The sequence below is a fragment of the Pistacia vera genome, unplaced genomic scaffold (genome assembly GCF_008641045.1).
Source record: "Pistacia vera cultivar Batoury unplaced genomic scaffold, PisVer_v2 Contig213, whole genome shotgun sequence".
Lineage (NCBI taxonomy): Eukaryota > Viridiplantae > Streptophyta > Magnoliopsida > Sapindales > Anacardiaceae > Pistacia > Pistacia vera.
Genome location: NW_022196017.1, coordinates 476112 through 497722, shown reverse-complemented (window position 1 = coordinate 497722; position 21611 = coordinate 476112). Strand labels below are relative to the sequence as shown.

The 21611-nt window shown below is 40.9% G+C and overlaps 1 protein-coding gene across 3 annotated transcripts; it reads left to right on the top strand.

The window, feature by feature from the left end:
* The first annotated feature begins 17754 nt into the window (after positions 1-17754).
* LOC116129674 (AP-1 complex subunit sigma-2) lies at positions 17755-20647 on the top strand. 3 transcript variants are annotated; one of them, XM_031415397.1, is made up of 7 exons: positions 17755-18032; positions 19170-19256; positions 19436-19527; positions 19624-19732; positions 19844-19879; positions 20096-20158; positions 20277-20647. In XM_031415397.1, exons 1-7 carry the CDS (start codon positions 18030-18032, stop codon positions 20346-20348), a joined length of 462 nt encoding a protein of 153 aa, XP_031271257.1. In that variant the 5' UTR covers positions 17755-18029; the 3' UTR covers positions 20349-20647. The 3 variants fall into 3 exon arrangements, with proteins under 3 accessions (XP_031271257.1, XP_031271258.1, XP_031271256.1); XM_031415398.1 differs by having other exon boundaries at positions 17766-18032; positions 20096-20187; XM_031415396.1 differs by having other exon boundaries at positions 17772-18032; positions 20096-20182.
* Positions 20648-21611: the final 964 nt, after the last annotated feature.

The following is a 21611-nucleotide window of genomic DNA, read 5'->3' as shown; positions in this document are numbered from 1 at the left end:
TTACCTCAGGAGGGTGTAGATTATGATATCTATACAGATGCCTTTTTACAAGGACTTGGTGCTATGTTAATGCAATTAGGTAAGGTGATAGCATATGCCTCTCTGCAATTGAAAGAATATGAGACAAGATCCCTACGCATGACTTAGAGTTGGCAGCCATGGTCTTTGCATTAAAGATTTGGAGGCATCACCTTTATGGTGCAAAGAGTAACATCTACACTGATCATAAGAGTTTAAAGTTCTTCTTCGCTTAGAAGGAGTTGAATATGAGACAAAGAAGATGGTTGGAGCTAGTTAAAGATTTTGAGTGTGAGATCAAGTACCAACCGGGAAAGGCCAATGTAGTAGCTGATGCCTTAAGTAGAATAGCTTATTTATCCTGGCTTACCCAACAGAAAGAACTAATAGAAGAGTTGTGTAGAAAGCAGATCGAAGTGAGTCTGGGAGGGATTGCCAGATTAGAGGTTCAGTTTACTTTACTGGAAGAGGTGAAAGAAAAGCAAGCGGCAGATGAGTGGTGTCAGAGATTAGTGCAGCAAGTGCATGAGAGCAAGACAACAAAGTTCCATTTAGTTGATGGTGTCCTCTATTTTAGAAATCGATTATGCATCCCTCAGAATGTTGAGTTGAGACAGAGGATTCTTATGGAGGCTCATAATACACCGTACACTGCTTATCCTGGAACAACAAAAAAGTATCAAGATGTAAAGAAAGGCTACTAGTGGTCAGGCATGAAGAGAGATGTTGCTGAATTTGTAGCTAAATGTCTTACTTGTCAGCAGGTGAAAGCAGAACACCAAAGACCATTAGGGTTGCTTCAGCCACTTAGTATTCCAGAGTGGAAATGGGAGAGCATTTCGATGGATTTTATCATAGGTCTCCCCAGAGTACAGAGAGGATATAATGCTATATGGGTGATTATGGATAGGTTAACCAAATCAGCCCATTTCCTTCCAGTAAAAGAAAGCTCTACTACAGATCAGTTGGCTCATATCTATATTAAGGAGATAGTCAGGTTGCATGGTCTGCCCAAGACAATAGTGTCAGATAGAGACTCCAGATTTGTTTTAACTTTCTGGATGAGTTTGTAGCAGAATTCAGGTACTTGTTTGGCATTCAGTACTGCCTATCATCCTCAGACGGATGGCCAAACAGAGAGAACGAATCAAGTGCTTGAGGATATGTTAAGAGCCTGTTGTATGGATTATATAGTATCTTGGCATGAGATGTTACCCTTAGTGGAGTTTGCCTACAATAATAGTTATCAGTCTACAATCAGAATGGCGCCTTACGAGGCCTTGTATGGTAAACGATGTAGGTCTCCACTACATTGGGACGAGGTAGGTGAAAAGGATGAATTAAGTGCTGCTCTTGGGCCAGAGGTGACTCAAAAACTGATAGAAGATGTGAAATTGATCAGAAACAGAATGAAGCAAGCACAAGATTGACAGAAGAGCTATGCCGACTTGAAAAGAAAAGAGGTTGAATTTCAGGTGGGTGATAAAGTGTTTCTAAGAGTTTCCCCTTACAAGCGAGTGATGTGCTTCGGGAACAAAGGGAAGTTAGCACCGAGATTCATAGGTCCATTTGAGATATTACAACGAGTTGGGAAATTTGCCTACAGATTAGCACTACCACCTAATATGGACAAGGTGCATGATGTTTTTCATGTCTCGATGCTGCGAAAGTATGTAAGTGGCCCCTCCCATATCCTGAGTGTAAAGGACATTGAGTTAGCAGAGAACCTCGTATATGCGGAACGTCCAGTACAGATTTTAGATCGAAGGATTAAAGAACTTCGAAATAAGGGTATTCCGCTAGTGAAGATCATTTGGAAGAATCACAAAGTAGAAGAGGCCACATGGGAGGTAGAACAAGACATGCAGAATCGCTTCCCAGAGTTATTCGTGTGAATTTCGGGGACGAAATTCTTTTAAGGAGGGGAGAATTGTAACGTCCCATTTGAGGTACGTGGTTAAGAGTCGCTGTATTGCTTAAATGTTTATTGATTCAGCTTCAATTAAGATTTTCCTGCTAATTAGGGGTAGAATGGTCAAATTGCCCTTAAGGAAGAAAATATCTAAAACTTAACAAACATTTTAATCGGCCTGTCGCCGCGGCGAAGAAGCTTCTGTCACCGCGGCGAAACTGCCCAGAGAGTTTCCCCGGGGGTTTCAACACCTCTTCGCCGCGGCGAAGATTCTTCTTCGCCCGGCGAAGCTTGGCATACTACACTTTTTATTTTAACCATTCAAGCAATTATTCAACTAACACCATACTAATGTCAAACAAACAATATACCAAGACACCCTCTCAAATAAGAGCAAACGAAGGAAAATAACTACGTACCTCAAGTGGGGCGTTACGTTATTCCATGTATTTCCTTATATGCTTAATTGATTATGGGGCTACCCATTCTTTTGTATCCATGGATGATAGAGAGATTAGGTTTGAAACCTATTAGTGAGTCAACCATTAAGATTGAGTTACCTGATGGGTGAGTGTGTTGACTCAGGGATGTTGTTATGAAGAGTCTGTAGTGATCCATGGAGAGAGTTACAGTTGATTTAATAGTTTTGATATGCCCGATTTGATGTGATTTGGGTGATGGATTTCCTAGGGGGATATGGGTAGAAATATTGTCGAGAAAAAAGCGAGATTAATTTGATAGTGGAGATAAATTTAGTTTTGGAAAGGGCCACATGCAGTGTTAGTTAGTGTGTGAAGGCAAAAAGATGTTAGAAAGGGGGTTCGTATATTCCCATGTAGTACAGAGTGGTGATGTTTCCACAGTCAGAGTATCGGAGGTGCGATAGTTTAGAATTTTTAGAGGTGTTTCCGAAGACTTACCGGTTTGCACTGAAAAAAGGTTGAGTTTAGTTTGAACTAGCACCAGAACACACCATATCTAAAGCCCCTTACCGAATGGCCCCAGCGAGCTTAGAATTAAAGAAGCAACTCCAAGAGCTGTTAGATAAAGGTTTATCCGACCGAGTCATTCTCCCTAGGGACCAATCCTTTTGTAAAGAAGAAGGAGGTCACTACAGATGTGTTTGATTACAGAGAGTGAATAAGTGACAGTGAAAAGTACCCGCTACCTCAAATAGTGATTTGTTTGATCAGTTGAAGGGAGCAGTAGTATTTTCCAAGATTGTGAGGTCAGGGTACAAGGTAAGAGTGGCCGACAGGATATAGCAAGACTGCTTTCGTACACGGTAAGGCATTATGAGTTTGTATGATGCCTTTGGTTGCTTTAATGCCCCAGCGGTTTTTATGGATTTGATGAACCGGTATTCCATGACTGTTTAGACTTTATAGTGGTTTTATGATAATCTGTGTTTATTCCAAATCGAGAGAAGGCAGAGGAACATTGAGAATATGCTACAGCGGTTAGGGAGAAAAGCATTGTATGCTAATTTTCGTGTGAGTTTTGGCTCAACCAGTAATATTTATGGGCCATACAGGTGTCTAGGAAGGATCAGTAGATCCGAGTAAGGGAGAGGCAATCCTTGTAACATCGCTGAGAACAGTACAAGGCATGCATAATCAATAGAAAATGGGGCCCAAAGTTTTCTTGAGAATGCTATTTTCTTTAGAAGATTACTATCCCTCAAATGGAGAGGAGCTCTCAATTTATAGTGGGATGGATTAGGTTATGATTACTAAATCTGTGAGTTGTGATTATCTGGCAAATCCTTCTTTATGTCCCATGCCCCCTTCTAGAGTGATTTACCGATTTGGTGCAGGATAGACACGTGGAATCCTATAGCTCCTGGTGGTCTGACGCACACCCACTGGCCTGAAGAGCATGCTGTCCTGTCATTGTATGATGGCTGCCTAACTAATGCTGTGGGCCTACCTAACTCTGACTTTTTATGCTGACTAGGTCTTGCATCAGCCCTACTTTTTCGCATAACAGAAGTCCCTTAGTTTTTAATGTGAGGATCGGACCTTGGAAAATAATTCACCCGTGACAAGATGCCTTGAGGAAATTTTGGTGATTCTGACCTTTTTGAAAAGAGTCGAGTGCGCTTTTGTGCGTACACCTGATAGGTCTTCACTTAAGATGATGACCTGATTTTAGACCAACTGTGCTTTGATTTCGGTTTTCAAGTTACGACCTAATTATATTGGAATCCCCTCTGGACAAGGGATTGGGCTGTTTCGACTTATATCTCGAGAGTCACGTGCTTCGCGACCAATGGTGGAATCGAGGAGTCACGTTGCTTCTGACTGGTCGGACGAAGAGGTGTCTACATAACGATCTCTTCAGGCGTCACTTGTTGCATTTTCGTAATGGATATTGTAAATCCCCCTCAGTCAGTATCCTCTGAATATCCTCCAATGAGAATCTCGAGGATACTGTTTGGAAAACGAGTTGTATTTAGAAAAAATATCTGTTAAGGATAATATAGTAATATCCAATACATGCATATAAAATGTCATGCAGGATCCAAACATATATTTCTAAACTTTAAGAATTTATCCATAAAAACACATTCGAAACATATTTATAGGGTGGACTATTCCAAAGGTGTTTCACAAATATTTATCATTTACATTATTTACATCAAGATAAAAACATCAAGATGACAATAAATCATCTCCCCTCACGGTAGCCCGCTGTCTCTAGCATCCCTTGCTTCTAGTCTACCTGCAAGAAATCAACAATAAAAGGGTGAGTGCTAATCGCTCAGTAAGGAATGATCCGTTTCATTCATAATGTGCTATTTGATCTTTATTTAACATATTGTTAACACATCACTTCTTTTACATCTAGGGATACTTCCCTTTTATTATATATATATATTATTTTTTTTTTTTTTTATTTCATGTCTTTCATCATTTTATCCCATGGCTATAAACATCAATGTGTACACATACAAATAAGTATGTAAACATAGTACACGTACATCACATGTCATGACATAAATCTAAAATCATCTAACGAGCATAAATCATCACATAATGTAAATAACATCATAGCCATATGTCTACAAACGCATATGAACCATTTAATGTCTAGCCGATCGGACTTTTCTTAGCATCTTAAGCACTTCATATCATGTAGCCTCAATTCATCTAGAGCTCATATCATCGGGGGCGTGCTTACGCGTTATTTAGCATCTAAGTATATATTCATTTTTCCTCAACCCGTATGCGAGGATATGCTTACATGTTTCCCATCATGTCTAATGAATCTCTACATCTTATGGCATGTAAATACATATTTTGGTGAGTTTAATACTTTTAATTCATCTATGGATTATCAATCCATTTACATTACCTCTTGCTCACATACATCATCTTAAAACATGTATTACATTGCATCTTCATGCCCTTTCTAACATTAATCATGCATTGCATCATGACCATGTATATCTTTCAAAGATCATATAACTAATGGGTAAACATTAGTACATGGCATAATTACAATAATACATTAATAATCAATTCATAATCATAAGATTGATCATGTTAATCTTAAACTTTAATAACCAGTTTTATACTTCAGGCCATTTTCCCCATTTCTCAAACGAATTGGCCCTTGGCATAAACATAAAAGTTATAGGTCTATGTCTTAGCTTCTAATACTTCAAGAATCATCTCATTTAGATTTTTAACTCAAGTTTGGTCGAAATACGGAATCAGGGTTAACAAAACCCCTAAGCTCACTAAATCCGAATTTTCATATTAACTATGCCACATCAATTCCTATTGACATTAACCAATAGGTCAACTTATGGATCAAATAAAACTCCCCTTATAGTCTTTAACATCTTAAAGGAAGTGTAAAATCTCATTCCACAATCATCCATATTGCTATAACATTGTAAGCTAATGCAAACAACACCTCAACACTTCTAATAGCGTCCATTCAACACCATGTGGCCTCCAAACTACAAATTTTCCACAATCAGCATCCACACTTCATTTTCTTCAATCAAACATAACAACTCATAAAACATAAATAGCAATAACTTCATGTATAATGAATTCAAAGCAATAAGTAGAATAAATGGTTCAACTACACTTGCCATCAACTAATTCTATGCCTTAAAGCCTTAATTTAAGGTTTCATAAAAATCTACCAACCCTAGCATAAACCCTAAAGTCATGGAGGTTTCTTCACCTTTTTAAAGACTTCCTCCAACAAATCCTTTGCCTTTGACTTCTTTTACACCTTAATCCTATACTAATAATATTATACCTCAACCTCTACCTCAAATCTTCAAACACATCAAAACTAAAGTTTTTAATCCTTACCTTAAACCCTCAATTGAAGATCCAAGGCTCCTATCTGTTCTCCTTGAAAAATTATGCAAAACTCCTTTAAAACTTAGAGAAAGAAAGCTTGTTTCATGGAGATTTGAGAGAAAATGGAAGAAATGTTGAAGAAGCGTCTCTCCCTTGGCTTTAACGAATTTCATCTCATTTATAGGAAAATATTTCATTATTTTCCAAAATTATGCAATTGGCCCAATTATTTTAGTTGTATAACTCAAGTCCTTAATTCTTCATATAAGGGCATTTTGGTCATTTCAAACTAGACATAATATTACTTAATTAATGTCATTAAATGCAATAAAGCTGGCGTGTTTACTACAACATGCAAAAACTAGCAAGTGCACTAGTCGTTCAAGTAATAGAGTGATGGGTAGGATATCGTTCCCACGAGGACTGGTAGCTAAGCACTAATTTCCAACGTAACAAGTTGAAGCAACCGAAAATCTTGGATTTGTGGAGCAATTTGCTATTAAACTAAAACAAATTAAATTTAACAAAGAAGTAATTCTTAAAAGGAAACAAATGAAACACGAAATTCAATTTAAGTATAACGGTAGGGTTTTGACTTCGTTTGGATTATTTAGGGTTAAACCTAAGAGTTCACTATTTTCACATTCACGTGCAATGGTTGTAAATCGGATTCACTACTATGATAACATACCCTCTCGGGCTATGTTTTCCTATTCATTTATAACATTCGCACCAACACCAATGAAAGTTAATATTCTAATCATGAAGCACAAGAATCCTAAATTGATTTCATTAATGCTTGAATCTACTTCTAGCATCCAATATTATATGGTTATTACATGAAGCTAACATGAATTATTTCTCAATCTCATCATGTTCATCACATACAACAATTATTTCAGAGACACACAACCCACAGCTCATTCACTGGAAATAGCACAATCACATATTCAACCCATTTCAAATCCAACTACACACAAACCCTAACCCTAGAAGATTAGTTCATAGCTAATTTAACAGAATAAAAAACGGAAAATAAAGTAACAGAATAACTAATAAACTGAGATGAAAGAATAGAAATCTCCCCAAAAGATGAATCTTCCAGTAAAAATCTGAACCTTCGCTCTACAATCCGAAAAACTCCAGCTTTTCTCTAAGGAAAATGTAAAAGACGGCTAAACCTAAAGCTCGGGATCCCTCTAAAAAGTTAAAGTTTTTCTTTTATACCGTCCTAAAAACCCAGTCAAAAACCGCACACAGAAACTGTGCGTTTACAAAACTGAAAATTTTACTGTCGCCGCGGCGAAGAATGAAAAATCCACATTCGACTCTGCCCAACTTGCCGCGGCGAAGACAATTTCTTCGCCGGGGCGAAGCTTCTCAAAAGTTCTGAAATTTACAGAACTGCCACTCTGCTTGCCTCTTCGTCCGATTCTTCGATTTTCGACTCTCCACCTTGGAAACAAGCTTCATCGTGCATTGTCCTACTCCGGAACTCTCCTATCTTCTGAAATCTTCAATTCTGAGTCAAAACTGTCAAATTTTGTCTTATTCACTAAAGAGTCCATTTTAACCTGAAACACGAAAAGTAGAGAATTACGCACCAATTCAGGTAAAAATGCACTAGAAAGTACCTGAAATCCGACAAAAAGATTAAATAAAAACTGTATAATTTACGATTATCAAAGCCTACTCATCCTTGACATTTTCAATGCTTATCCACAGGCAAAAATGACCTTTCACCCCTAATGCCTTTCTATGGATAATTGATTCATACTATTCCAAATGAATCGACTATTTGCCCTTAGTTAGATTTTATGCTTTTTAACATAAAATAACATCTAAAGGACTATTTCGAGTTAGGAACATACCTTTGACATCTTGGGTATTACATATATATTTAGTGCAATGCCTTTTGCTCTACAGACGTGCCCTTTGCGCAATAATGCCAGCCATGCGTATTAAATGCATTACATTGGAAACGATATCCCCTATCAGAGCATTAATGCAGATTGGGGCGCATTTTGCAGCAGGAGATCGTGCCGTCGCTTGAGTTTTTCAACAGAGAAGGACGGCGATTTGGTTTCTTGGAGCGTGACGGTCACCCTTCCCGCGGATCTGCGACACTTGGTCGCGATCAACGTGAGGTACATTTTTCCACCCAAACGTCATTTGATTTTAGGAAAACCAAGCGCCAGTTCTTTTTGCTATAAAACCCAGATTCATTTCAAGCAATGTCACCATACTCATCGTTTCAGAAAAGCAAGAGACTTTTGCAAACTTGGATTCTTGCCTTCCAAACCAGCGTTACCTCATTTTCGAAATAGAAGGATTCATCTTCATATTCTGAGAGGTAGAATCATTTTCTGTTTTTATTTCTTACTTCCATATTATAATGATATCAGTCTTCCGGTAGTTGATCGGAGACGAAATGTTCTTGCTAGGTTCGAGCCATGAATAGTGGCTCGAAACATTCTGTTAGGGTTTTTCTGGGATTTAGGAAGGGAAGTGTTTGCTTTCCTCCACGTCATCGTATGAAATAGTGTACGGGCTAAAAAGATTCCCGCTTATTGCTTTTACAGACTGTAGTGGGATGGACCCCCAACGACCAAATCCGAGGAAGGGACCATTCGTCATGTAGGATGCTCCTACGAGTCCCACTTAAGGATCTTCTCGATACTTACTGAATGAGCTCGAAGGTAATAGACCAATCTCCTATCCGCTGATGTCTTCCGCATAGGACACGCACCTTGGTATCTGCCACGTGGGTTAGCTGCGATCTTCGAGGAAATCTTCAAGGGTGGGGGTTGGTCCCTTTCCATCCTTTTCTCAGGTCGGTCCTAGATCATTTCGGGATCGTGCGATGCACTCACTGCCGAATATGCACATGATTTTCGTTCCCATGTACATCACGTGTCGTGAGAATGGGTTGGGCAAGCTGACTGTGGTAGATCTCGGTTGCTCGTATATCTTAAAAAAGTGCAAGGACAAGGATTCCTATTACTTGTCTAGGCGACCTACTATAGAAGCGGGGATACACAGTTACCCTAGTAATGTGGGGGCCTATGAGACGAAGTTTTTCTTCTTTTGTTATGACGGCCTTTGCCGCTTTCAGGACCCGAGTAAGTTCTTTTCCCTTAACGAATTTATTTTTGTTTTTGTCCTTTGCTAACGAGCTATTTCTTTTTCTAATAGTTAATAAAACGACTAGTTTGGAGCTGGTTGTGGATCCGGACAGAATCGTAGCCTTCGGTTTCTTGCCCGAAGCAAGTCGCGATGCAAAGCTGCTCGTGACAACCACGAATCTGTAGAGGTACGACTTCTTCAACGTAGACGCGACCTTAGAGCCTTCATCAAGTAAGTTGCGCTAACTGGGTCTTTCTTGATTGCGCAATGAACTATTTTTACTAACAATGCTCATATGCAGCAACCATGCCTCCGAAGGTCCCAGGGTCGCCACGACGAAGGCATTTTACTTTCCCTCGAGTGAGGACTGTTAGGATGACCGAAGCTGCTCCTAGTGGTCCCCTGGCCGAAGGGCAACATCGGGGGCTTCAGTGCATCCTATTGAGACTTCCCAACCTTCGACGGGCGCCCCAGTCTGACCTACGGGCACTTCCCAGCCTTTGGCTACTCGCCCGAAGCAAAAGACAACAGCCCAACGACCTAGGAAGAGGTGACAAATTCGGGTCGAAGAGTTAGAGTCCAAACCAGAGGATCTAGGCGTTCAGCCCGGGAGGTCGCAGCCATACATTCCCACTGCTTCGGAAGCATCTCAAGCAGGGCAAAGCAAGGTTGCAGGCACTGGAAAGAGGTCAGGTAAGGAACTGGTGGGCGACACCCCTGCCGTGGGCATCGGCAAGGACACTCCAATGTTGGACTCGATGGGACAACTACCGGATCATTTGCAGTTGGCGGTCTTCACCATGTTGGAGTGTAAACTCATGGAAGTATTTGAAGAGTTCGTGGGTTCCAACCATGTGAACCTGATGTCCACATCAATCCAGCACATAAGCAAGGTAAAATGAACTGTCCTCATCGAGGACTTTGCCTTTCCGTTCTTGGTAGGAAACTGACATTATTCTTTTTGTTCACAAGCTCTGCTCTCCATGCAACTATCCCTGGAAAAGGTTTGGCTGGGAATTGCTGTGGGAGAGGTCACGCTGAAGGAAGAGAATGCATAGCCCAAACGAGACTTGAAAGCTGCTGAAGCAGAAAAATAGTTGTCCACGGAATAGGCGAACCAGTACCTGGGTGAAAGGAATGCAGCTCTTCGCACAGTGGATTTTCAAAAGGCCGAGGTCGAGAAGCACGGGGAGGAGATAAAGGAGCTCCAAAGGACTATAGCCAAACTCTTAAAGGAGGTCGGCGAGAAAGACTAAGAGCTCAAAACGACCTCTCAGCGGGCCTTACGAGCAAAGCAAGAGAGGGATGCCTCCGAGAAGCAAAGGTAGCCTCTCGAGGCCGAACTCCAAGTAAGTTAGGGAAGAGTCACTTCACTGATCGAAGAGATGCAGAGCCAAGCAGCGAAAATCAAGGCAAAGGTTGCTAAATGGGCGATTGAGTCCATTTATGCCTTGCGATCGAAGAATCCGGAGATTGATATGTTCGACCTCCCGGAGGATTGGCGAGAAACTCTCATATCCATGGCGTGGCACAACGATAAGGAAGCAGCGGAGGCCGCCCGAGGATTTGACTAGGGAGAGGGTTCAAGATACGCCCCAGAGAAGCTCACACCGACCAGGAGGATGGCGACCAGCTCTGAGATGACAAGGCTGGCCCTCCAGGAGTTAGGGATCAGGACCAATGATTGTAATTTTTTTGGGATCTTGTTCTCTGTACTTATTAATGAAATCCATCTTTCTTAATCTCTAGAGCACTTGCAATTTCTGTACCCCATGAGATCACATTCTAACCGTTTATAACATTAGAACAAGTCTATGCGAACATAATTATAACATGTCTATATGAGCTGAATTACATGCGAAGATTATTACAAAAGAACAGGATAATACACTTGTTATTTACATTTACAAAGATTGCAAAAAATAAAATCTTTACAAGGAAAAACTGAGTTCGGAATTACTAATAATATGGTCAGAGATGCTTAGCATTCCAAGCTTGGGGTACTTCGGAACAATTCAGCCTTTTGAGATAATAAGTCCCTAGTCTTATCACTTTGGCGATGCGGTATGGACCTTCCCATTTCGGTCCTAAAACTCCCGCACTTGGTTCTCTAGTACCAAGAAGAACTTCCTTTAAAACACGGTCGTCGACCCGAAAGTCTCTTCTCCTGACCTTAGAGTTGAAGAATCTCTTTGCACGTTGCTGATAGGCTGCTATTCTTAGCTGAGCCTTGCTGTGATGTTCTTCAACTAGGTCTAGACTTGCGCCCATAAGCGCTTCATTGTCGGCTTCATTGTATAAGTCCCTCCGAAGTGAATCGGTTCCTACCTCCACAAGGATCATCGCTTTTACAGCCATATGCTAAAGAAAAAGGGGTTTCTAAGGTAGAGGTTCTCGAAGTTGTTCTGTATGCCCATAGGACTTCAGGGAGGTCGTCGGCCTAATTTCCCTTGGCTGCGCCAAGTTTTGCCTACAGAGTGTGCTTGATGGTTTTGTTGACAGCTTCAACTTGACCATTTGCTTGCGGCCTTGCGACTAAGGCAAATTTTTTATGAATACCCAACTCGTCACAAAACTGCTTGAAGTCCTCGTTGTCAAATTGTTTACCATTGTCCGAGATAAGAGTATGAGGAATCCCATAGCGGCACACAATGCTCTTGAAGACGAAGTCCTTGAGCTTTCTGGTCGTGATCGCGACTAATGGTTCTGCTTCAACCCACTTGGTGAAGTAATCCACTGTGACCACAACATACTTTACTCCCTCTTTACCAATTGGCATGGGACCGATGAGGTCGATCCCTCACATGGAGAATGGCCAGGGGCTGGTCATAGTTATCAGCTGGTGGGAGGGAGCTCACGATATGTTTGCGAACCGCTAGCATTTGTCAGACCTTTTGACAAAGTTATAGGTGTCCTCTTGGATTAGGGGCCAGTAGTACCCTTGACGAACAACTTTGTTGGCGAGAGATCGTGCGATGGTGTGATTATCGTAGATCCCTTTATGTATCTCCCTCATGATGTAATCTGCCTCTTCGCTGTTTACACATTAGAGAAGAGGGGCGCTAAACCCTCGCCTGTACAGCTGGCCTCCGATGAGGGTGTAACGAGCAGATCTTGTTCGCAGAGTCCTTGCCACAACCTTGTCGTCAGGCAAGGTCCCATCTCTGAGGTATTGAATGATAAGGGTCATCCAGGAATCTGATTGTGTTACATTCAAGGCCTATTCGATCGAGCTGATACTGGTGGTCTTGATGAATCGAACAGGAACGCTCTCCAGTGCATCTGAGTCCAATGACGAGGCTATCCTTGCTAAGGCATTTGCCATAGAGTCGTTATCTCTAGGAATTTACGTGATCGTGAAATGCTTAAACGACTCGAGTGTAGCCTTAGCTTTCTTCAGATAGCTGATCATTTTTTCTTCCTTGGCTTGGTACTCTCCCAAAGTCTAGTTAACGACCAGTGTGGACTCGCTGTGGATGCTGATCGTGGTTGCACTCATTTCTCTGGCCAACTACAGTCCAGTGAGTAGAGCTTCATACTTGGCCTCGTTATTGGTTGCCTTAAATCCGAACCGGAGAATACCGTGAATGCAAGCCCATTTGGGACTCAAAAGGAGAAGACCTGCCCTGACCCTCTTTCTGTTCGATGATCCATCGATGTAGAGGCTCCAGGTTGACATATTTTGAGTAGTTTCCTGAATGACTTCGCTGGGTTGTTGCTCCGACTCACTGGTCGGATGATATGAGAATTCTGATATGAAGTCGACAACAGCCTGCCCTTTGATAGTTGCCTTCGGTCTATACTTCAGATCGAACTGACTTAATTCTATGGCCCATTTAAGCAATTTACCCGATGCCTCTGGTTTCTGGAGGACCTACTTGAGCGGGTAATTGGTCATTACATGGACCGTATGAGAGTGGAAGTAAGGTTGCAACTTCTTGGAAGCGATCAGCAGGGCATAAGCTAATTGTTCCATTTCTGGATACCACATCTCAGCATCTAACAGATGCTTGCTCGTGTAATACACTGGCCATTGGACCCTATCCTCTTCCCAAATTAAGGCTGCACTGACTGCAAACTGAGAGACGGAAAAATACAGGAGGAGGATCTCTTGCGAGAGAGGCTTGGACAGAAGGGGTAGCTTCCCAAAGTGTTCTTTAATACTGTGGAATGCCTGTTCGCACTCGGGAGTCCACTCAAACTTTTTGTTGGCCCTTAGAACATTGAAGAATGGCAAGCAGCGATATGTTGCCCTCGATATGAAGTGACTTAGTGTCGCTATTTGCCCATTGAGGCTCATGACCTGCTTTTTGTTGGTCGAGCTTTTCATATCGAGGAGAGCTTGGATTTTCTCGGGTTTGATCTCTATTCCCCGTTAGTTAACCATGTATCCTAGGAATTTTCTCGAGGATACTCTGAATGAGAACTTGAAGGGGTTTAGGTTCATTCTATATTGTCGAAGGATGTCGAACATCTCAGCGAGATGCGCTATGTGATCTAAAGCGACATGCGACTTGACTAGCTTGTCATCTACATAGACCTCCATCAATTTTTTGATCTGTTCGGAGAACATTCGGTTAACCAACCGTTGGTAAGTTGTGCCAGCATTCTTGAGGCCGAAGGACATAACTCTGTAACAGTACAGCCCTCGATCTGTAACAAAGGATGTATGCTCTTCGTCTAGTGCGTACATCAAAATTTGATTGTATCCAGAGTATACGTCCATAAAACTCAATAGCTCGTGTCCTGAGGTGGCATCCATAAGCTGGTCGATCCTAGGCAAGGGAAAGCTATCTTTTGGGCATGCCTTGTTAAGGTTAGTGAAGTCGACGTAGGTCTGCCATTTGCCATTAGGCTTCTTTACTAGAACCGGGTTGGCAACCCAGGTCGGATAGAGCACTTCTCGGATGGATCCATTTCGAAGGAGGTTATCTACCTCAAGTTTTGAGGCAGCATATCGCTCCGGATCCATCGCTCTTCTCTTTTAGTGAACTGGCTTGGCTCCACTGTCGATGTTCAATGCATGGCAAATAATATTTGGGCTAATCTCGACCATATTCCTATGTGACCATGCGAACACATCAATATTCTCTCTGAGGAAGTTGGTCAGTTCAGTGGCGAGTTAGGGCTTGAGATTGCCTCCAATCCTTAACACTCTGGTTGGCTCGCTCTGGTTGACCGATACCTCAAACAGATCCTCAATTGGCCCACTGGAAGGGCATTCCTGAATAGGAGGATCCATATTATCCTCGACTGGGCTAGGTTGTGGCTCGATCTGGCTGATAGTCATTGCCCGTCGGGGGATGCCACGCTAGATGCCTTTCCCTTTGCATGCCATTTACACTACTTTCACATAGCAGTCGTGAGATGCTCGCTGAGATCCGCTGACTTCCCCTATTCCCATCGGGGTGGGGAACTTCATCTTCAGATGGTATATCGAAGTGACTGCCTTGAAGTTTCTCAACAGAGGTTGCCCCAGGATACCATTAAAAATGGATGGGCAATCCACTATCAAGAATTCAGTTACCTTGGTCACTTTGTCAAAGTTACCTAGCGTGACTGGAAGCAAGATCGTTCCTTTGGGGATCAGGTGGTCCCCTATAAAACCATATAGGGGGATTGAGGCGGGCTTCAGGTCGGCCTCGTCCAAGTTCATTCTTTTGAAAGTTGTCTGGAACAGGATGTTCACAGTACTTCCGTTATCCACCAACATTCTGTGGATGTTATGGTGCCCTATTAGGGGCGTGATCACAAGAGCGTCATCGTAGGGATGATGCAATCGAACTACATCCTTTTCGGAGAAGGTAATTTCCTCCTCCCTGCGAACCTTTTGTGGTCGCTGCGTCGTGCTCATCACACTGATAGGGTCGTGATGGGTTGCGCGAGCATACCTTTCCTGGGCACCTCACAAGTTCCCCGCGAGGTGCAGTCCTCCAAAGATCAAATTGACGCTGCATATACCTTTGCAATCACGTCGCTTCTTTCCTGTTTCCCCTTGATTTTTCTCCTGTGTGGGAGTGGAGTCATCAATATATTCCTTGAAATGCCCTTGCTTGAGTCTTCGATTGCCTGTTTGAGAGCTTGGCACTCATCGGTGTGATACCCATTATCCCAAAAAAAGCGATAGTATTTTTTACTATTTCTAGCTGACGGGGGATTTTTCATGGGATCAGGCTCTCCGAGTAGGCTGGCTTTTTTTGACTTTTCAGGAATAGCCGATACAGACGCGTTCAAAGGTGTATACTGATTTCTGTCGCGATCGCGATGAGGAACAGGACATAAGACTTTTTGGGCTCATAGCGCGGTTTCTTTCCTTTTCGTTGATCGTCAGTAGTCCATTTGCGATCAACTCTCCTACTTTCCTCCCGACCAGGCGCACTACCTGAAGTGCCGGGGTCACGGCGGTGGAGCGCCGCCACGAAATTTTCAATATGGAGATACTTCTCCGCAAGGTTATAGAAGCGGGTGAGGGAAACATCATCCTCAGCCTGTAACTCTTTCCACAGGCCGGCCTGTGGGCGAACTCCTGCTATGATGAGAGTCCGAACAGACTCTTCAGGAATGAGAGCTACCTTATTAAGCTCTTTGTGGAATCGATCGATGTACGATTGGAGGGATTCATCCCTTTCTTGCCTTATATTGTTGAGGTAGCTCAAAGGCATTGAGAACTTTCGGTTTGCTTGGAAGTGCCTTAGGAACGTCGTGCTCATCTAAGGCCACGAGCTGATCGATCCCGCTGGGAGCGACCTGAACCATTGTTTGGCATGAGAGGTTAGAGTTATTGCCAAACAACGGCACTTCGCCAAATCTGAAACCTGGTAAAGCTCCATACGGTTGTTGAATTCATACAAGTGATCCTACAGATCAGAATTTCCATTGAACGCCCGCATGTTGGGCATTCTAAATCTTGATGGGAGTAGGGCGGCTAACACTGCCAGAGAAAAGGGAGACGCTGATGCGACCTGCCCTTGCTCATTTTGTTAAGCTCTTAGCTGGTCTATAGCTCGCTATAGCTCCTCAATCTGGGGCAGCGGAGCTATCTGGGGTTTGCTTTTGCCCATGCGAGTTCGACCCTCGCGGTTGCGATTGAGGAAAGTTAGGAGGTCGGATTCTTCTTCGCCTCAGCCGGCAGTTTCGACTGCTCTCGACACACGATGGCTAGAGCCATGTGATGGCGATAATGGTGCGGGGAATTTTCACAACCTCCACGGTGGTACGAACCGCCCCACGGAGTGTGGGAACCTCCCGCATGACTATGATTAGGATTGTTTCTCTGGCGGTGATGAGAATCGCCCTGCCCAGCACTTTTATAGGGGTGTTCATGCGACGTGGCATGGGACGGCTCGAGCTACGACCTTTCACCTAGTCTTAATGCCACGGGTATTCTAATCGGGATGTTGTTGGTGTTTGCTAGCCCTTTGGAGCCCTTAGGCCCGTTTTTCGCCACTTGCTTACCCTTCCTTTGGNTTAATTATATATGTATCAACCTAGCTAAGATCTTGAATTAGAGATCACTGAATCGTATGGCGTAGAATAACAGTTTTATGAATTTTAATTGGCGTTCAACTGGCAAAGCTGTATTAGTTTAGCAATTTATTACGAAGTTCTGAGACCTGCCCATGTGGGTTATTCGTTCTTGAATTACCTTGTTTTTAATCAGTAAGTTAGGAAGACGACTTTTTGAATAATTGTATAAGAGGGATAGGGATGCATTTGATAGAAAACTAGTTAGCATGGAGGCTTTGTATGTCAGAATGGTAAACTTTCAGCTGGAACTGGCTTATCAATACTATACATTTGGCTTATCTTGGAAAATGACCCATGTTTTATGTCATTCTCTCACAGTATGGCTTAAGTTGACTACAAACAAAAAACCAGATCTAAATTTTCTGGAAATGACAGTGGATGTTGAGGGAAATAAATCATGGATTGAAGGAACATATTTTGATTGCTAAGAATTTTATAGTGTTATAAAGTTGACATGCGTTGAAGAGCAACCTTGGATGCTGAGATTAAGGCTGTTGATCTTGGTTGAGGGCCTGAACCATTGCCAATAATATCTTTCAAAATAATCATTGAAAAGATGTGTATTCATTTACAAATTATTGATTGGATATGCCACAATCATTTAGGTTGTGCTATGTCTGACAGCTCTGATTTATTAAATCTTTTTCATTTTATGTTGCCAATGCCAAATGAAATATCAATATCAAGCACTTTGGTTTAAGGGAGGATATTGACTATTGAGTATAAAAGTTAGTCAGAAGGGTGTTTATGTAAAAGATCAAAGCTTGGGGGCTGTTTTATAAAAGATCAGAACTTGATTGTCATATGGTGACGTTTTGTTCATCTTGTAGCTGCTATATAAGTGCAGCGTTCTTCTGTTTGTAAAGTTAGTCAATTAATAACAGTTTTCTGCTCTTCGACTCTCTAGCTCAGTATTACTTCTCTCTCGAATGTTTTTCTGGTTTTCATTTTTCTTTCAAATCCGCTCTAGAATCTTCATGGTGGTGACCTCATTGAGAATAAAATAAGAGAAGACTGAGAGGATTAATATAAGAGACGAGAGGAGAGCAAAATTACAAACATAATTTATTGGTGATTGACGAAAATTTCATTTCTATCGTCAATATAGTCGGAAAACCATGGTATGTGAAATTTGTACTGTCGTTGTTTGTTGATTTCATTAGCTTAATGGAGGATTGATCCATTGAATTCCGTTTCTTTAGATCTACCGCGTTTATTCATTTTTATTAAACAACTTCTTTGCAGTTCTTCATTTATTGAAATATTACATTATATTTGGGGGTTTTGGTTCAGCTGATGCATTGTTCTTGGACTGATTTTTATATTTAGGTGATATATTGTCACCGTTAGATCTGACTTTGTAATCGCATTATTAGATGAATGTTTGAGTGTTTGGGATTACGATGGATTCGTTGCTCTCTGAACGTGCAAGTTTGCTAATTTTAGTGATATTTATTGTCAAGTACATTAATTATATATGTATCAACCTAGCTAAGATCTTGAATTAGAGATCATTGAAGCGTATGGCGTAGAATAACAGTTTTATGAATTTCAATTGGTCTTCAGCCGACAAAGTTATATTAGTTTAACAATTTATTGCGAAGTTCTGAGACCTGCCCATGTGGGTTATTCATTCTTGAACTACCTTGTTTTTAAACAGAAAGTTAGGAAGACGAAATTTTGAATAATTGTATTAGAGGGATATGGAAGCATTTGATAGAAAACTAGTTAGCATGGAGTCTTTGTATGTCAGAATGGTGAAATTTAAGCTCGAACTAGCTTATCAATACTAAGCATTTGGCTTATCTTGGAAAATGACCCATGTTTTATGTCATTTTCTCACAGCTTGGCTTAAGTTAATTACAAACAAAAACCGTATCAAAATTTTCTGGAAATGGCAATGGATGTTGAGGGAAATAAATCATGGATTGAAGTAACATGTTTTGATTGCTAAGAATTTGATAGTGTGTTATAAAGTTGACATGTGTTGAAGAGCAACCTTGGATGTTGAGATTAAGGCTGTTGAGCTTGGTTGAGGGCCTGAACCATTGCCAATAATAGCTTTCAAAATAATGATTGAAATGATGTGTATTCATTTACAAGTTATTTATTGGATATGCCACAATCATTTAGGTTGTGCTATGTCCGACAACTCTGATTTATTAAATCTTGTTCATTTTATGTTGCCAATGCCAAATGAAGATTAATGGTTTTACTTTGCTGATGTTCTATAATTTTTTATCTTCAATATGTTTCAGATTCAATTTGTGCTTCTTATTAGCCGACAAGGAAAAGTCCGGTTGACTAAATGGTATTCTCCTTATTCACAAAAGGAACGAACTAAGGTATGGTTTTAAATCCATGTCGCTCAGATATTCTCTCTTTAGATCTTAATTATTAATTTTATTTTCAAAGGACCTGCCTTGTGTTGGATAAATGATCGTTATGGTATCATTTTCTCAACTTATTATAACAGCTGTGGTTACATTGATGATTTGTTTGAACTGTTGCTTTGTCTGAGAAGGTTATTCGTGAGCTCAGTGGAGTCATTCTTTCACGAGGACCCAAGCTCTGTAATTTTGTGGAATGGAGAGGATACAAAGTTGTTTGTAAAAGGTATATGCAAATATGACAGTATTTGTGACTCAATGAATGCATTTCGCCATCATAGAGATGATCAACTGAGTTGGTTCCAATGAATATGTTTTGCAGATATGCTAGTCTATACTTCTGCATGTGCATTGATCAGGATGACAATGAATTAGAGGTCCTTGAAATAATTCATCATTATGTTGAGATTCTTGACAGATACTTTGGAAGTGTGAGTGAAGTTGACTTTACTTTGTATAAGATCACTAAGTGCATTAAAGTGTATATTTCCATTTGATTGGTATAGAAACTGACGTTTGTGGTAATCTAATTTTGCTTCCAGGTCTGTGAGCTGGACTTGATCTTCAACTTTCACAAGGTATGTTGCAATGGGCTTGTTTTGCAATTGGGATTTTCCTTTCTGAAAGGGTTTTTTTTTTTTTTATATCATAAATGGTGATTGATGCAATAAGTGACTGCCCAAAATACCTTATTAATTTAATGCCCTCTTGCTTATATAGCGTAGATCAGTTTATATTGCATGGATGCCAAAATCTGTGTCTTTGCTAATTGCTGACAGTCGTTTATGTTATAGGCCTATTATATTTTGGATGAACTCTTGATTGCCGGTGAACTTCAAGAGTCAAGCAAGAAAACAGTTGCACGTCTAATAGCTGCTCAGGTATAATTTCTTTTTCTTGGTCACAGTGGGTTTTGGTCGTCAGTTTTTCATATATTTTTTAATTTTTCAGTGTATCATCTTTTTTATGTTGTAGGACTCATTGGTGGAGACTGCAAAAGAACAGGCCGGTTCAATAAGTAATATAATCGCACAGGCCACCAAGTAGGGTAACATAATTGTGGTTGTGCATGTTTTGGTCTACTTTGAAGTGCTATTTGTATTCAATTTCATCTCAAATTTCCGTGTCAAGAGCTGAATTGCACGGTAAGGATCTCGCAAGAATTGTATACTTTGTTGCTCATCAGATTTGCGTATAACAGTGTGATAAATTTGGCTGATGCATCTATACAGCTGATCCAAGCCTTTTAATGTAAAGACACTATACGACTGGAACATTTGCCTGTATTTCTTGCTGTAATTTGCAAAGCAACAGTATATTTTGTTAGTGAATCGTTGATTTTGCTATATTCTTGATATATATTACATGTTCTTTTTGAATGATTATCTCTTATATACTTTAAATTACCAAAAGATACCACTTTGATTAAGAGCAGATTTTGACAACAATGGTGTTGTCATTCGATATTAAATCATTTGCTGTTTGAGAATTCAATATGGTAAAATGCAAGTAGTCCTCTCCTACCATGGTGAGAATCAGAATTCAGAGGCCAATTGATTCCGTTGAAGAAAGGATGTTGTTTAATTTCATTGGCACCACTATTTGATCCTAAACGATCTGCAGGATCTCTGTTTAACAACAAATTAAGCAACTGCCTACCTACAAGACTGACCTGGAATGAAACATCAAGCAAATTAACATCAGTTGCCTGCTACCATTAAATTTGCTTGCTCATCTCATGAAACTGAAATGTTCTACCCAAATGGAATTCTAATTTTGCAAGTTCAATGAAGAGAAGCCCCGTTCATCATCATCAATCACTTCTAAATTCATGTTGACATCTCCGAGCCAGTTAGAACTTATAGCTGGTACCACTGTTTTTAAAAACCGGACCGGACTGGTCTCGGTCACGTGTCCGGTCCGAGTCAACATTAAAACCGTCATTATACATTAAACCGCGTTAACCCGTCAAAACCCGGATAAAGTCAATGAACAGTCGGTCCAACCGGACCGGCGGATAAACCGGTCTGATTTCAAAAACCCCTAACCCTACCCAATCGCACTACCGCAACCCATTCCATCGATTTCCTTTCTCTGTTCTCAGATTCTTCTCTTTCTCAGTTTCTCTACTAAAATTTCTCAGATTTCTCAGCTTCTTTTCGAAAATTTCTCCATTAAATTTTGTTGATGATTTTTTTTTTCTATAAAGCGTATGCACATCTTGTGTATGTACAGGAAGAAAATGGAAAACAAAAACGAAAAGGAAGACTTAGAGATAATCGATTACAAGATTGAAACTTACGATCAAGA